This window comes from Thunnus maccoyii, chromosome 4, assembly GCF_910596095.1.
Source record: "Thunnus maccoyii chromosome 4, fThuMac1.1, whole genome shotgun sequence".
NCBI lineage: Eukaryota > Metazoa > Chordata > Actinopteri > Scombriformes > Scombridae > Thunnus > Thunnus maccoyii.
The window spans coordinates 3,228,735-3,247,543 of NC_056536.1; the positions used below are offsets into that span (position 1 = coordinate 3,228,735).

Consider the following 18,809-nt stretch of genomic DNA (forward strand, 5'->3'; position numbering starts at 1 on the left):
GTCTGTGCCTCCTGTTTAAGTTGTAAAAATTATGTTGTTTAGTAAAGTTGCAGAAAAAAAACCCCACAACGAATAAACTGAACTTGACATGTAAAATTGCCGGAGTGCCCCTTTAAACTTACAAATCACTTCATACATGCAATTTTTGGGTGACAATATGCCTTTTTTTTAGGTTCAACATTGTCACAAAACATGCAGATTGCAGAAGTCATGATGCAAAGTAGTTTTCTCATGTGTGAAATTTTCTATGACAACCAAATTTACAATTCCCAAATATATAACACACTGGCCTGAAGGTCTATTAAATATGCAAAGTGTATTGCATTTGTTTTATAACTCTGGGGATCTAAATTAATCAACCTTTTCTATCGCAAATCAATAAACGAATCTCATCCACATGCACATAGAGCTCACCTGAGCAATGCTTTCCAGGCTAACACCCAACATCCACGTCAGTATTTGGTTTGAAAAAGGTCAGTTCATCTATTTTAACATTGCCCTCTGATATTCCTGCCCACCGTGTTCCTCAAAGATATCTGCTGCTTCTTTTAGAAATTAATGGAAGCCAGCAGTTCCCCCATCTCTCTGCGTCTGGTTTTTTTCTACCTTTAAAGTAAGGTCACATCACACTTTCATCCTGGCAATACGTGCTCTGATTGCTCTGCTCAATATTTATTTATTATACACATCAGAAGAGTGACATCCCGACCTTCTATCGGGGTTGAGTGTAGGGCATTTTCATTGGATGGAAAGCTAATGTGATCATTCCTTTAGCGTGGAAACATACAGAATCCCCCATGCAGCCACCTGCAGATGTGTGCAGTTATGTTGATCCAAATGTCGGATGTAATTGGTTACTGTGCCACAATTTCCCAACCAGATAGGGAAAATGTTGTACTTGTTGAATAATTGCTGAAGAGACTCCACAGGCTCCAGTTCATGCTTACTTGACTATATGAAGTTTATTGAGAACAAATATCTGACATCAGAGAAGCCTTTGGCACAGTGTACACATGGATACAGTCATACCAAAAACTTAGCACAAACAGGAAAACAATCACTTCTTACAGAGTTGCTCAGGTCAGGTCACGCCACCAACAGGGGCACTTGGTGTCAGAATAAATTCTAAATGGAAAACAATGCAGGCAGCACCTTATCTCCCAGCCTGGCGCCATGAACCTAAAATATCTTTTGTATGAGACCTTGGAGGCCAGAGTCAGGCCCTGCAGGCCAAAGTCAGGCCCTGTAGATGAAAAGACTTAGCTCATAAGTTGAACATTTCCATAAATTGAACATCTCTCCTTCACAAATGTGCATTTTTCTCTCACACACCCCCTCCAGGTTATAGTTTTTTATTTGAACTTTGCCCTCCACACCCTCTGCCCATTTCTCACTGCTGGCTAACCAGTAATGCTTCTCATGAGGGATTTGTGACTTATACATATAAATAAATGGGTATTAATGGTTTTTGACCCAATGTTTGAAAAGGTGGAAGGAATAGAGCTTTTAAAATGATGTTAAAAAAGCTTGCCTCAAGTGAGGAGAGGGATGCTGGACAATACATTTATATATAAACAAACAAAAACAAAAATTATAAAGACTTTTGAACTTTCTCCATTTCCCACCTCCAGCACTGAGGCACTACACCAACAGTCTATTTGATGCCTGCCACCATGTGAATCCACCAGTTGGCCTGTACAGTCCAGCCCAGCTGCTCACACGCAGAGATTTGCTGGAGGAAATGCTCCCTGGCCTCGTCCTCATTCTGTTCCTCCTGGAGCGCCTCTCGCAGGTAGCGCATGTCCTCTGCAGCACTCAGCTCGGGGATGCCCGTGAGCAGCATGAGGGAGAAAAGGGTGACCAGCAGGCGAGAGTGGGAACGCAGGGAGAGGTATGCTTGGGTGCAAGTGTCCTGAAAGAAAGCAAAGCAAGACGAGAGTATATACACTTGTTTTCCTGTACAACAAGTTATACAGTGGCCTTGGATCTTCTGGATACCTTATGACTATTACACAAGGTATACATGATTGATTAGTCTGTGAACTGGAGAAGAATTTCATTAACAGCAAGACACAGCAAGCAAGACACATGGCCTTCATTGGCACCAAAGAAAAATCACTCCAGTACTCCGATATTGTCAGACTGTGTATTTACTGACATTTCAAAAAAAAAGTTACAGTGGAGACACCTGGTGATTTTCTGTATTTTTCCTATTTAACAAGATATGGTCTTTTCATATGATTTGTTGACAATAAGAAAAATATAGAATGAGTCTGCATTATTTTTCAAAGGAAAGCACTGATATAGTTACAAACTATGACTACATCAACACAGTTACAGCTATGCAGATCTTCTCACCCTGAACCGTTGAAAGTAGAGGCTATTGCGGCCTTTGACTCTTCCCATGACATACAGGAAGTCAGGTGTGAGGACGAATGGTACGCGCTCCCTGCTCACACCAAGGAAGTGCTTCCTGTTACCCAGGATGTGACCAAAGTCAATGTGTAACAAGTTCCCTAAAACACCCAGGAAATACAAGAGCATCAGTTTCTATTATTCAGTCATTCTCTCTGGATTGAAGTTACAGTACGACATTCCATTACATGACACATGATGACTGACAGATTGATGGTTTCATTTGTACAAATACAAGAACAAATGCAGTGTCTGAACAAGGATTTATGGTGCATACCTTGGTCTGTGACCATGATGTTGTCATTGTGACGGTCCCCTATACCCAGTACATAAGTGGCAACACAGTAACCGGCACAAGACTTCACAAACCGCTCCACAGTATTGTAGTGCTGGAGAGCAAATGACAACATTTTAAATAAATAGAAATAAATAATAGAAAATAAAAAGGAATAAAGAATTTTCAAATGGTCTACACTCTTTTCAGACAAAATATTTTTATAGGTGGGTGAAGGTTGAATTGTTTTTTGCTAACAAAAAATTTGTTTCACTGCCATCTGTGTATGAGGGAAGTCAAAAATATAAATGTTTCCAGTATTTGAAGGAATGACCATCTCTGCATGGCCCCCTGTGATCCAGTGTGTGATTCAGCCTTTTCATACATTTCTTAAATAAGAAGAGTTTTTATTACTTGTAATATAATATTAGACACCATTTACAGTCAATTGAAAAGAGTTTGGGTAAATCTTTTCCGTGTATTCCATATTACTTACAATTTCCTGGAGTGGACACTTGGATTTGAGCCATTCAAACAGAGCATCATTTGTGAAGGCTCCAGTTGTTCCTCCGTGGCTCCTCTGGACTGCAGCGATGGTCACTGCATTCCTCACAATCTCAATCATACCTGTTGAACAGAAATTTGATTAAATTCACATGGAATGTGAGATTAATTACAGATCTAAGATCCTGGGTTACTGGGGTATTCACAAAGTATTTCACAGCGCTTGTACATCAAGCATTGTCCACTTACTCCCTCTTAATCTCTTATGTTCCAACATCCCTTGCCATCCTGCATTTGACTCAGTTTAAGACTGGAATTGCAGCAGAAAGCTTGTGTTTCAAAAAGTTGTGAAGTTTGATAGATGTTGGCTTTTATTAGGCAGATGAAATATGCTATCAAGTTGCATTATGGGAAGTTTAAGATCCATTGTTTTGGAGGTGTGACACAACCAAAAGACTAAGAGCCAGGTTATGTTTAGTAAGAAGTAGTTTGTACGACATGTTGTCTGACTTTAACCCGACGCGTCAGATGGCTTGTTACACAGAACCATCTGAGAAGTCGTCCTTAGAAACTGTTTGGAAATGGGTGGGCACTTTCAAAAAAACTACCTGGCAGGTGATTATCATCATGGAGAAGTGGAAGCCTATATTATTTCAGGTGAGAGGATATCATTTAAATACAGGAATAATGGATACAGGAGCATTTTCAGACTGTTTCTCCTGGAAGGCATTCACAGTGTTGCACTTGGTTGTTTATGTGAAAAGTGACAGAAAAAGTTGTGTAAAGAATGAAAAAAAAAAAAGAATCCCTAGCTCCTTTCTCACCTCTGCACACTTAGCCAATTGTGGCATGAAGTTGGTGTGAATGATGGATTGATGGTTCCAGATAAACTTACAGAAATTGTCAGATGCAGCCCCCAGTCCAACATTGGGAAGGTGTGGAGGGGAGGGGGACAAGCAGTTCTAACTGAGTATACACCAGCTATAAATGTCTGGATAGCTCAGCCTCTGCTACTTTACTTTTGACCTTTCTTTTTTTAAACTTTCATCTCAAACAAGCCCTCTCAACTTCATTGAAGTGTAATATTAAATGGCTGGAGTACCCCTTTAACTTCACAACATATTTCACTGAAATTTGCCAACGAGATTTTGAGATTTCCTCCAAACTGAAAACAAACAAAAAGGACGGGAAGCACTTCCTTGGTGGCATAGGTGCAATATGTGCAAAGCCTACAATATGATGAAGGAATATAAATGGTTTAAATAAAACAAATAGCCTAAATCAATATATTAAACTATTTGTAGCCCACAAGACCCAAAATTGTTGGTTTCAAAAAAAAAAAAAAAAAAAAAGTTTGTACCAGGGCCATAGCTACCATTACAGACACTTAGGTCGTGTCCACTGTATTTTTTCTGGGAATGTGGGGATTTGGGGGGTTCTGAGTCCCTTATTTTAGTTGGTTAGTTGTGTTGACTTTATAAGTTGTTGCTCTTGTTCTTAACTCTTGGCTATAGCCCTGGCTTGAACCACTTTACTGTTGATACCTATGTTGTGTCCTGTGGAGATGCAGCCATATGGAATAAGGTTAAGGTCCAGAGATTTCTCCTGCCAGATAGAGTCCATCAACACCAGTGTCTGAACAGAAAGAGACATAGACTCAGGTGTCACTTAACTCAAACATGAAATACATTCACTACAACAAATTTAGTAATTAAAGCAATAATTAAATAAATAAAAAAAATTCCCTCACTTGAATGACCAGCATGTCCTGTCTGAGATCGTCCCCTTCTTTGAAGATTATTCCAATAGGTGTAGCCGAGGTGGGTGACGGCATGGGAGAGAACTCCAGCCACAGAGGTTTCTTCTTCGAGGCCATCACCTTGCATTTGTCCAGCTTGGCGAGAGTGATATAAGGAGAACAGATTTGTTTGTGTTACTGAATTTTAAAAGGCCCTGAGAACGTTTTATCAATCAGCTTCTTACAACAAATGATGAGGTCCTACAGTAACACACCATGTTTGAAGAGTCTGTTTTTTCTCATGAGAGACTTCTGAGTTTTTGAGTGTTAAACCTCAAAAACCTAAATACCTAAAGATGTTTTTCCCCAACTTTAACATTAATTATTCCTTATATAGTCATGACTATTTATTTTAATAGAGGGCACATAACACAACAGGGATTGACTGGACTCATACAAAGAACATAGACTCTTTGTGCATCAAAAACACATACAAGATGTGTCTCTGTCCTCCTCAAGAGGGAGATCAAAATATAAAAAAGAATATTTGGTTGAAAAACCATTACCAAATCTCAGTATTATTTATAAAACATTTTTTCTCTCTTTGGAAAAAAATCTATTATTGAAATTCTGATTAAAATGCTTCAACAGCGACACCTGCAGGGCAGGAGGAGAAAGGGCAGCGTGTGTGAAGTGGTGGTGGGAATAATAGATAAGAGTGTGTAAGTCATTTGATACATGCATTAATACTTTCTGATGTGAACCTTCACTTTTAGATCTGTGAATGTTTTTAGTGTTCAATCTTTCAAGTATTCAGCACTGATCTGTACCTGTATCAGATCTAAGCTTTGTGGTACTTTCTATATTTCTGTATACTAAGAAAATACATAACACGTGTAAATCATGTGATATCTTGTTTCTCTGTTTTTGATGAGAACATAAATCTGTTGTCACAATAGAACAATACTATAAATTTGGATTTCACTTTATTGGTAAAATGACACATTCTGAACCACTCCACGGCTAAAATGAACACTTCTTCCTCTTATGTATATGCTAAATGCCTTTACACTACTCAAGGGTTTTTGTTTTTGAAAGCAAATTGTTTTATTGGCATATAAAATTGCCCCCCACCCCTCCGAATTCATCAGCAGCTGATGAATTTATGGTGGATATTTATTTCCTGAGCATTCCATGTAATAACGGATCATTTTAAGCTAGTAAAGGCTTATGAAATGCCAGTAATTAACTCAGTCATCATTAGCTTCAGGGGCATTTATATCAACATACAAAAAAAGGGGGTGTTTTTAAAATAAGATGTGAAAAAGTCGACAAAAGAAAATAAAAATAACCTTTTCCCAAGTGCAGCCATCGAAAACTTCCTCACCCTGCCCTCCCACACCTGAAGAGGGTGACACATGTGGAACACCTTAATATATTTATGAGAACAGTTTGGTTTTTTCCATCATGAGGCATTAGAGCACATACAATCCATACGCGTTTCATATCCACTCTATATGCTATGTAGGGCCTAACATTGTTGACAATATAATCATAAGTACAGCTGATATAATTACATGATTAAATAGTTTTCACTGTTGATTTTTACTAGTGGCATGGCTCTAGGGATGGCAACGTTGGTCTTTGAGTCCACCACTTTGAACCAGACTGAAACACAGTACTGTGCAAAAGTTTTAAGCACTTTAGATGTTTAGATTCTTATCCATTATCAATGTGGCATCTGATTGGTTCCCAAATTCATTCTGCAGCATGACAACGACCCAAACATATAGCCAGAGTCATAAAGACCTTTATTCAATGTCAAGAAGAACAAGGAGTCCTGCAACAGATGGTTTGGCCCCCACAGAGCCCTGATCTCAGTCTAGGGTTACATGAAGAGACAGACACAACTGAGAGGCCTAAATCCACAGAAGAAATGTGGCAACTTTTCCAAGATGCAGGAACAACTGACCTGCCTTTTCAGTACCTGATTATTTTTGAAACCATCCTCACTTTACTTTTAGTGCCTAAAACTTTTGCACAGTAATGTACCTCAATAACTATTAGACAATTTGCCATGGAATTGTGTGCAGACGTTAATCAACAAATATTAGCATGCTAACATGCTAAACTTATACGGTGAATATTGTAACAGCCTGGTCGCGGTGGCATTGTACGTTTCTGCAAACATTGAAACATTGAATACATTTCAACACATGTAATATGTAGAATATTAACATTTCAACAATACGTATCATCTCAAAATGTCAACAAAACGTATCATCTCAGCATTTCCAAAATATGTATCATCTCAACATTTCTAAAGTGACGTAGTTCACATGCGATCTATACGATCTTTCCTATTAGTAGGAGGAAGGGCAGGTGGTTGGTTAATAAGTTTCTTGGCAGCAAGTTAGAAATTGGTTCAAAACCACCTCGAAACCAATGCCTGCTTCCTGTTTCAACCGACAAAAGCGGGTGTTTTTAGTGAGACATCGGCCGTTTTTATTTCATTTTAACCCAAACCATGATCTTTCCCTAACCAAATGGTCTTTGTGCTTAAACCTAACCAGACCTTAACCACAGCGTTGTCACATTATAAAACGTTATTCAACAGGCAGAAATGTCAATATGCTACATCTGTAGAAATGTTGATATGATACGTATTACACATGTTGAAATGTATATATTCAACGTTTCTGTGGTTTGAAGAAACGTTCAATGCCGTTTTGTTCTGGTGATTGTGAACATTATGTCTGCCTAGCATCAGCATGGTAATATTGTCATTGGAAGCATGTTAGCATGCTCACATTAACATTTAGCTCAAAGCACCACTGCACCTATAAAGTATAACCTCACAGAGCTGCTAGCATAGCTGTAGATTATTTCTACTGCTTCTTTTTTACATTCAAGTTGCGTAACTCCATTATGTATTATTTCTGCTGAGCTTAACAGTTCACTGTCATTTTTTGTTGTATTGCATGTGCACTTGTGAAACACTTAAACTGTGTTGTTTTTCCAAGCGCTGTACAAATAAAATTGATTTTACATATTGGTACTTTTACTGCAGTATGAGCTGTTGTATCTTTAGTTCAATGATACAATAATTCATACAGTAATTCATATAGTTAAAAATGCACAGTTAAAAGGGTTAAATATTACAAATGTGGAGGTATTTATGTTATTTGGAGTTAAAAATTGTAAACAGTGATAAATACAGACCACTAGGTGGCAGTAATGTTTATGATCAGAGTTACAAGCAGAAAAAAGGAAGTAAGCTTGAGAAACTTTTTGTTAGCACAAGATGTGTGTAAGCAGTGCAATGCCGTGCGATATTTTGATGTAATAATGCACACTTGTTCAGTAAAATGTTGAGCGCAGAAACGTGAGGTTCTGGTCATTTTTGTAGAAGTATCAGAAGCAGCACCAGTTGAGGACTTCAGTGCTGCGGCTGGGCCCAACAATCCTGACTTTACCAGCAATTCATTCCAGCTAGAAGCCATTGCAAACCATTTACTTTGGTTTGTTTCTCCGTTTGTGTTGGGGTTAATCATTAACAGCTCTAAGTAAATGATTGTCAAAATTGTTTGGCTTTGATTATGTTCAGACATATTTGGGATGTGTTTAATATTTGACTCACACTCATTGCTGCTTCACACCATATTCAGATAGACTGCACTAAAGATCAGCGTAGACGTGTCCTTAAACCTCTCTGAAACAATGTCTGCAGTAAGTTAAACCTCACTTACAGTGACCTCCAATGGTTGTAGTGATTTTTACAGGACATAGCAGCTGGATTTAGACTAAGCTACAGTTGCAGTTTAAATCTCAGTCTCTGAGGGCACAGTAAGGGGAGACCATGTGATTTTGTTCCACACAACACAGGTTTAAATGCGTCAGAAACCTTAAACTGTAGCTAAGTGAATGACAGAGCAACAATTCCATACACTGTTTAAGCTTATAACTACACCGTCCCCAACTAGCCAAAAACAGATACTGTGTGTGGTCCAAAATGTTCTGAATGGGGCATCAGGACCACACACAAAAGACTAAACATGCCACACATCGATAACATAACGAAACAAGAATTGCATTTTTAATTCAATACACTTTCATTGAACGCTAACACACTCCCAGTCTGCACACACACACACACACACAAACGGCAAGGCCTACCAAGATCCTTCCGACTTTGATGCGAGGGTCAAAGGGCAGCAAGAATTCATCTGGCAGATTACTGTTTCGAAGAAGCTCTTGAAGTTTGAGGGGAGCTGAAACAGTGGCAACACAGGAACACAAAGACACATGAAGTGTTAATTAGTTTAGGGATGTAGCAAGTGAACTTTTCAAGGATAGGTGTACCTGCCATGGAACAAAAAGTCTTTAAATATGAAGAAGCTCATGAAAAGGGAAAAGAAGCAACTCCCTGGAACAACTTACTTGCAAAAGTACTCAAAGAAGATGCATTTAAACATGATAACCCATTCTTCTATCGTTCACTGGCTGATGAGCAGCAGGTGTGCAGCACCACTTCATATACATGAAGAAACAAAAACCACATGTAGGACAGGTTTAAGTGGTGTTGCACACCTGCTGCTCAACAGCCAATTATTGATGGCTAGAGGAGTGCGTGTTTGTCTAACTAGTTTTTTTTTTTTATAACAAAACTAGTTTTAATTTTCTTTGCTTAAGATAATTATTTCAGCAGTATTATGTATTATTCAATTAACATTCACATACACACACACACACACACACACACACACACACACACACACACACACACACACACACTAATAATAAGTGCTTGAATAGACACATGGTCCATGGAAACAGGATCAGATTACAATTACTAAACATTTTTAAAACAAATACACGTTTTTATGTCACCTGGGGAAAATAGAGAACTATCACCCCCTCTCTCCTCTTTTGTCTGTTTCTCTTTTATGTGTGTGTGTGTGTGTGTGTGTGTGTGTGTGTGTGTGTGTGTGTGTGTGTGTGTGTGTGTGTTTTAGTGTTTGTAGTGTGTTTTTGCACTGAACAAGGACTGTAGATCTTGTCCTCTATCTCTTACATTGTAAAGCATGTTAGAAAGGTTAGGGAAGTTGGAGAGACACATACTGTCTATTGAGACGCAGACTAATGCATCAGGATTTGTTAACAGTAGTGGTTGGCTTTTGGGATTAGCTTTTGCACAAAAATCACCTCTCTCATCTCTCCATTGTATTTCTGTTTTGACCTCTCATGCTGATATTGAGACTTAACCTTTTATTCAGTTAAGGTTTGCTTTTCTGTTTCTGTCTCGCTCCTTTAAATATAAATGTGGGAAGCTACAAACTACAACTTCACCACCTTCATATAAAATGTTTTTAGCATTTAATAACATCGTCCAAGATGTGAGAGTTGCCACCTTTTCTTGTAGATATAATCTTTGATACTGTCATTTGCATTATCTGCTGTCCCCATTTAGTCTCACAGTGACTGAACCACCACCTCTCTTTCCTTGTAGAGAACAGTAGACATGTCAAGACTAATGTCCAGTCCCGTGGAATTATTCTCCAGTTTCTCTTTAAGGTCTCACAGCTTTGGTGGCAAGTATGAAACCATCTTCTGGTCTCCTTCACATTCTAGTGAAGTTCTCTTGGTTTAAACCCTTTCTCTCCAAAGTTTCAGAAACTGTAGTGATCATCCAGCAGCTCCCATCAACATTCTTGACAAGTTTCTGGCAGGTTTTTGTCTGATGCAATCCATTGAAATGGCTATTCTCACAGTCTTAAACAATTAAGTTGTGTAAGGTAATGCAGGATACTGCACCGTCCATGGATAACTGTTTCTGTTGCCAGTGTGGATCTATGTTTTCTAAGTAAGCGACTTTGACCGTGACTGTGGGTCAGCCAGCCTGACCTCCTTTGAATATGTTCATGCTAACTAAGTAACCAGCTATTTTGTGTAAAACAGTTTTTGGGAGATATGTGATATTGCCCAGACTTCATTTATTACCAGTGTAGAACAGATAAATGTTCATATTAAACATATCTGCAGTAGAGACTGTCTTTACCAGAAAAACAACAGCATTTGTTTAAATACTTTAAATACTCTGCTCATGTGCCCCTGACAAGCAAACTGTTGTTGTCTTGCAATGAGGAGGAGTAGAACTGCAAAATAAATGCATTAATCATCCTATATAATACAACAGGTAGTTCTGACCAAGCAATCTGATTGGTCAATTAGACATTTAGCATGTGTTCAAATCAGCATGACAGCACACGTAGCCGTGCTCAAATGAGACTGTTGTTGTTATAGACGCTAACAACAACAGTCACTTCTGGGTAAACAACTGGCGGTTGATTTGAACTGCGGAGATTATGAACTTTGCAAAGTTGTTTATTTCTGTTGTCATTTTCAGCCATAACTGTAACATTTGAATATATATAGTTAAACATGGTGGATATTAATATTTGGGGTGTCCTGAATGTATATTTTGGAAGTTCGGGGGCTTCACAGAGGTGAACTCATTTCTCTCTCTCACTCAGCCTCTCTCTCCCTTTTCACCTGTTGCTGCGTTTAAAGAAGATGAGAGGAGCTCATGTGATTAGTCATTATTGAAGCCCGCCCCAACTCCACTTGTGCATAATGCATTCCTCCGACTAATAATGTAATCAGTCTTTTCTCCACGTCGCGCCTGGCTGATGATCGGAAAAATTGCAAAAATGTGTTGACCACACCAACACATGCCATATGCCAGGAATTAAGACTTGGATCTGCACCAACACCCTATTTCAGGAAAATAGGACCCTCAATATCATAATGTACCCTTATTTTGTTTAATAGAATTAATACAGGGTTATTTGTATTATTATATGTTATTTTAAAGCATGTTTTGGTTGTGTTTTCTGTATGTGCAGCACATTTTGTGTCCTTTTTGTGTCCTCACTTTGCAGCATTTGTCAAACTGATGATGTTTTTTTGCTTGTGTTTTGTCTTTTTGCATGTGTGTGTGTGTGTGCGTTTCATTATGGGAAATCTAGAGTTTAGTGTTTTTGGAGCTTCACATGTATTAGCAGCTAAAAATCAGGATGTCTCAGCCTCTGATGCATCAATTTTAACCATGCTTTTAACCAACTGCAACACTAAATCGATGGAGCAGCCCTTTAATTATATTTTTTTGACACCAGTTAAGTCCCTGGATGTGTCCCACCTGTAGTAGGGAGGTCGGTCTTGTCGGGGTAGAGTTTCTTAATGATTGTAACGACCTCCTGTAGAGCCTCCACAGCCTGGACCTGCTGGTTGAAGCTGTCGAGCATGGCCTGACCACAGCCCATCAGGTAGGCCTCCAGAATCACAGCCATGCGTTGGCGGAAATACGGACACCCGGCCACCTCGCTGCGGACATACCAGAAGAAGAAGTGGCCAATTCTCTTGCTCTGCAGTGAAAGAGGATACAGTCAGCATGGACTGCATAAACAGAAGTGCCACAGTACACCCATAGAGTCACACAGCATTGGAGAAATTAAATTATAATGACAGGACTGTTGATATTTTTGTTTATCACATCATGAGGTTTAAGAGAAATAAATGGCAGTTTACGGCCCCCAAATTAGCAAATTTTAGGATCACTGTTGAATATCTGTGTTTATGTTTTAACTTCAAGTCCCCCTCCAGTCAAAAATTTGTTTTGCTTATTACTCCTTAATTTGGATGTTTTAACGTCACCGTGCAGAATGATGTATGTGCAGAGTTTGACACTAGAAGGCTGTTTTCACATTTGTCTACTGAAAGTGGAAAGTTTTTCTGTGCTCAGCTTAAATCTGAGTTTAAGGGGCGTACCTATAAGCACCACAACAGGGCTAGTATACAATTTACACAAGTGTGATCTGGAAACTTGAAGCTTCCAGAGCAGAAACACTGAGAATGGACTTTTCAGTGAAGTAAGAGACAGCTTGTGTCCAGTAGTTTTAACTTAGGAAATGGAAAATATTTGCATATTCATAGATTCTGGACTTTTCAATGAGGGAGAGGGAGTAGTTGTCATCTTAAGGATTTTTAAGGTAACTTAACATTTTTTGTGGCACAACATGTCAGACAGGATTTATTATTCTATGCAGAGGATTTTTATATGTCCTAAAACATGTCTCCCCAAATTCCCTATCCATAAGAAAGAATCTTTGCATATATTATTTAAGTATTTTTCTCTTATTATGTCTTCAGTTACTGTAATTATTCTGTACACTTGCACACAGTGTGTGTATTAACCTGCAGAGTTGATACTGAAATTACATTTTTAGGAGGTATTTTAATACACCTGCAGAGCCTGCAGAGTTTTTGTTGTTGTTGTTTGTTTGTTTGCTTGCTTGATTGTTTTTTAATGATAAATAAATGTCTCCATGAAATTTTCCAGTAGTGCTCAATCTGTATTTGTAACCTACTTAGCTGTGCAAAACAGACAGTATCATCTTTAAACACAACACACTAGGCTGTGTGTAGAGGTTAGTTACATGCTTGTACACAGTGGACAAAACTCATTACTGAAACATGTCAATTGCCATTCACTTTAATGACAATAAATTATTAATGTATGCAATTTTAATCTTTCAGTAAAAATAAAATGTACTCAAAGCTTTTCAAAGACACAATGCGTTAATTATCAGTTATTTTCAAAACAACAAAGCAACAGTGCACAACTGTAAAGGGGGGAAATGTCAACAAAATCAGCAAAATGATATACTACTTACATCCTTGTATACTAATCCTAATATAGTATGATATGTGTTGCGAACACTGAGTATTAGGACTCACCTGCAGAGCTCTTTGGATGAGGTACCGAGCGAGGAAACTGTCATGATAAGGTTCCACTTTGAGGGTCTATGAATAAACAGGACAAGTCTGTAAGTAATGTCACCAGTCTGCAGTCTCAACCTCATAGAAAATCTCCACAGAAACATGAGTCCTCTAGTAAATATAAATTGAAATATTCTTAGATGGCCTCTCATACAATATGCACAGTATTCGCTTTTAAAGTCAAATGGTAGAATGTATTCCCATACTATTGGATGTATTCACACCCACGTAGAGAGAGAATGTATAAAGAGACTTCCTTCTTGCTCACAATGGACAAGAGTCATAATTCGTGCGACTGATAGAAGGCTTTGTCACATGAACATAAAGAAATGTCATTTTCAGGCATTTGCTGAGGTGACTGACACTGTCGTTTTTCTCGACAGTCTTGGAGTACTACATGGCACCAGGTTTTCCACATATCAAATGAGATCATTTGACTGCGTGAACCTTTTAAACACAATACAAAGTAAAATAATATAGGTCTTAAAACACAACTATATTTTAGCCCAGTTTGGGACCCACATTTATGCCAGCATTCATTGATTTTTTTTTGGTCCATATAGGGGCAATGCAACAAGCTACAAACACAACATTGACATATTGGGCATTCTGGCCAGTTTATAATCCAGCCTTACAATAAATATCTAAAATACCTAACAATCAAACCAAAAACATAACCTCAACAAAGTAAGGTAACAGTAATAAGGTGGGTATTGGTGACAGCACAACCATGTCATTAAAATAATTATGAAATAAACAGCAAAGAGACAAGATTATATCAGGCCTATTCTGGCTTCTCTTCACTGGTTAACCATCAGTTTTAGTGTTGATTTAAAGATTTTGTCGATTACATTTAAAGCACTTTATCCGCTGGCTCCTAGTTATATTGCTGAACTGCTGCTCTCCTACGAGCCAGAAGGCAGCCTCAAATCATTAGGCAAGGGCTCTTCTGGCTGTTCAGGCCCAGGTCAAGACTGAGGGAGACAGTCAGGGCCCCTCAGCTCTGCCTGAAAGTCTCGGACTTGCATAATCTGTAGCATCTTTTAAATCACTTAGTAAATCTTGTCTTTAGTATATGTATTTTACTTTAATTTGCTGGATTGCATTATATTTTGGTGCTGAATTTTGTTTTTCCTTTGTAAAGCACTTTGTAACAGGTGTAAAAGGTGCTACATACAGTAAATAAAGTTTATGATTTATATATTTTCTGCACACACAAACACACACACACACACCTTTACCAAGTCTCCCACTCCTATTTTGACAAATAATTCTGGCCAGATACAAACACATACCTGCACTAGCTGCAGCAAATACTTCAATACATCATCATTTGACAGACTCTCCAGTCTCTGGACCGCTAATCTCCTGACTGTCACATCTGCAAAGTCCATGCTCAACAGCTCCAGGGCCACTGTTAAGTCCAGATCACCAGGATCCCAGTTTCCCAGTAGCCAGTGGACATCTTCAACCACTCCGCGGTTCATCCAATCTACATTGCGCAGAAAGTGTGGCAGGCTGGAGGCATAGCGGACGCTCTCCTCCCGGAATCTTCTGAGGCAAGCCTTGTTTGTGTTGAACACTGGAGATGGGGATCTGAGGGTTACACTGTCCTTCGATTGGCCCTGGAAAGGTTTCACATGCAGGGAGGAAGGATCTGGGCTAGGAAAGGTGGATGGGGATGAGGAGGGTGAGGAGGAGGGTTCAGGACATGATGCAGTAGATTTGGTTGGGGAAAGTTTGGAGGTGGGACTATCAGAACATTCAGAGGGGCTAAAGCTGTTTGGGAGAACTACAGGGAAGCTGTAGCGGTCCAGAAGGAAGCTGATAGCCATTGACTCAGATATGTCTGGGTTAGTAGCAGAGGACAGCTTGTCTGCCTGGTAGGTAATGGCCTCTTCCTCCAGGTCAAGGTAGGACCACATGTGCAGGGTGTAGGGGCCCTGGCTGAGGACGGACCTGCAGGGATGAACAAGATTGAATGTCATCCCTGAGATGACAATTATTCACAATGTAAAAATATTTGTTCTTAATTATTGATAGACCATGATTAACCCCACACAGCTTAATGATGCTTTGTCTGATATGGATCTTTCTGTATCAGTACCATTACAGTGACTGGGGATGTTACAAGAACATTACCTTTCTGTATCATTACCTTTGTTATTAATAACTCTATGCTAGTTTTTGGGTGATGGGGGGTGCATGAAATGTATTGTTAATAGTTTTGTGCTATTAACATGGAGAAAAAGGGTCTTCATCTCCGCCAGCTGGCAGAGCATTTAGAATAGAACAAAAAATATTATTTATATTTTTAAGAAGTAACTGACCTGTGATCTATGAGGAGAAGATTGACAAAGTAGAGCACCTTTCCCTTCCCTTTCTGCTGGTCTGGTGCTTTATTGACTGAAGACAATGGCGACTTTGGGTCTTTGGCTACAGGGGAGCTGTCATTACCACTAGCATTAATAGTGAAACCCAGCTTGGCTCCACGTGGCAGATCCCTGAGGAGAACGTCAAAGTCAAGCCACTCATTCCACAGTACTTCGTCTGCAAAGGCCTTGGAAATGGAAGACACTGAAGAGAGAACCTTGTTACCATAAAGAATAGAGGCTTCTACATAAACAGACTGAGGGCATTTGTTTGGAAGTTTTGGGATGTCAAAGCCAAGCAGTTTGACTCGGAATTTTCTGTTGCAGTCCCACAAGGATATCATGAAGATGTCCTCCACATCCTTCCCTTCAAGGCGGAGATCTTCGTGGGAGCTGAACTGGCCACTGAAACTGTCAACAAGCGGCCAGTCCACAAACCTGACAGTTTCCTCGACAAGCTGTGACACAGGGACCACAGACAGGTGGAGGTCCTGATTGGTTCTCAAGCACTGTCGAACCCAATGGAAATCGCTGAGGGGGTAGTTTCCAGATAAAAACTCCTCCCTCCCTGAGACTTTCAACACCAGACTATCAGAAATGACATAATCACACCTCTGGTCTGCCATCACTCTTCTAAAAACCTTAAGAAGGACATTAGGTGTTGCATTAAAATCAACTTGAATGCTGAAGCTGATCTGGCTCATGTAATGGAGGGTGACAGGGAGCTTTCTGTTTAGCTTGTCTTGTAAGTCGTTTGGGACAGGGGTGCATGTTATCCAAGGCTCTGTGGCATATAACTCGTCATCCCGATTCCTTAGCTCTTGTCTTCTCGGAGATGCCAGTTTCCTGCGGGTGAATGTGAGCTCACCAAGTCTGTCAGATGCTTCTTTCTCTAGGTCATGTCCAATCAGGTAAGCCAGAAACTGCTGCTGTTTCTGCTTCTCCTCTGAATCAACTGCCACCAACGGTTTTACCTCTATGTGCGCTGATAGACGGCCAGAGTCGTCACATGACCATGGAATGTCTAATGTCCTGATAACCTGACAGTCATCATAGGCCTCATACCAGTCTTCTCCCCTGGCATATAGCAGAGTGTATTTCTCTGGGTCCAATATTGCAAGTGGGTCTGGATGGCAATTCTGCTCCTGTGCCTGAAGGCATAGAAACAAATGTTTGAGAAATGTTGATCGTGGCAGCTTAATTATATGTTTAAACAAGACTAAGAGTCGACAGTCAAATTAGCAGCTCTGTGAGGCTCTACTAAATACTAAAATCAGCATGCCAACAGGTTCACAGTGACAATGCTTAAATGCAGAGTGAAAAATACATAATGGAACCACACAACTAGAATATAAAAAAGCAGTGGAAAAAGTTTACACAAGTTTGAGAGTCTGAATTAAATTAAAAAAGGCTCCAGGATCTACTGCTCGCATTGGTTCCAAGGCAAGAAGAAAACAGAGGGTAGAAAGTAGGTACCCTTGTCTTACATATTTTAAACATACCATAACAAACCCTTCAACACATTTAATTTACTTTTTAGCTGTAATTTGAGAAAGTTTGTGACACAGCTGCCACGTTGGAAATGGACATGGAGGGTTTCACACGCACTAACATGCACATGCAGCTATCAAAACACAGAACAGAGACACTCGGATAACAACACACACAGAGTGTGGCGCTAGATGAAAGGTCAGAGGATCACACATATCATTAGGAATCATCCTCTGGGGAATTGTTGTAATATTTCACTCTGGACAAAAGTAGTGGACTGAAGGATGATGTGCATATTGAGAAAAAAAAGATTCATAAAACCATTAGAAAGAGAGCAAAAAAAAACCCCAATAAAATTATAAACACACTTTTGAACAACAGGCCACCCAATTTTCCCAGTGGTTTACCTACCTGCATGCAGATGCGTAGTCGTAGCTGGTGGACACTGCACTGCGCAGGGAGGATCACTGACACAGACCCAAAATCCATATTGACGATGTAATCCTCATCACCAGGCTTAAACTCACAGATAAACTTCAGGTTGTTCTCAGAACAGCTTTGAGTCAATGTCCTTGATAGACGGTTTGCAGCATGTGGTCTGACAGGCTGATTCAGGAGCAAATCAGGATCCATCGATACTTTTAAGAGAGCAAAACCTGAATTTAAATAAGTTTTTTAAAAACTCTATGCTTATGAATGTAACCCTGGAGAATGATTTACAGGATGGTAATATGACATTGCCAATATAGTATGGCAAAGCTCTAAAACTCTAAACAAATCTTACGATAGGTGCTGCTCTCTTAAGATCCTACGGTGGAGACTGTGTGGGTCTGTACCTGTTTGATTGTATGAGAATGTGTGTTCCCTTTTTGTGACTTCCTCATTCTTTTATACCAGTGTAGTGAATTATGAGCACAAAGATAAATACTAAGACAGCATTTACTGTAAATGATTTGACTTCCTTATTCCCTTTTTGCACTTCAATAACAAATTATAGTAGCCTTTTCCGACATTTTTCCAGTTTCACACTTCACAAGAGGCCCGGGTAAAGAGTAATTAGACACTGGTTTACTTAACAATAAATGCAATATTCATTGAAATGTGGTTCTTCTGGTTCACTGGTCAACATTTGTATTTTTGTAAAAAACGGGGTGTCAAAAAAGAGGAAACTAGTGAC

At 39.4% G+C, this 18,809-nt stretch overlaps 1 protein-coding gene across 1 annotated transcript; it reads right to left on the reverse strand.

Annotated features, from left to right (window-relative positions):
• Positions 1-940: 940 nt before the first annotated feature.
• On the reverse strand, positions 941-18,265 carry si:rp71-17i16.5 (phosphatidylinositol 4,5-bisphosphate 3-kinase catalytic subunit gamma isoform). The gene is made up of 12 exons (XM_042408259.1): positions 18,044-18,265; positions 16,100-17,379; positions 15,065-15,728; positions 13,728-13,793; positions 12,130-12,355; positions 9,108-9,202; positions 4,944-5,087; positions 4,738-4,828; positions 3,186-3,316; positions 2,693-2,804; positions 2,359-2,516; positions 941-1,912 (listed from the first exon to the last, which is right to left on the reverse strand). Exons 1-12 carry the CDS (start codon positions 18,263-18,265, stop codon positions 1,655-1,657), a joined length of 3,447 nt encoding a protein of 1,148 aa, XP_042264193.1. The 3' UTR covers positions 941-1,654.
• Positions 18,266-18,809: the final 544 nt, after the last annotated feature.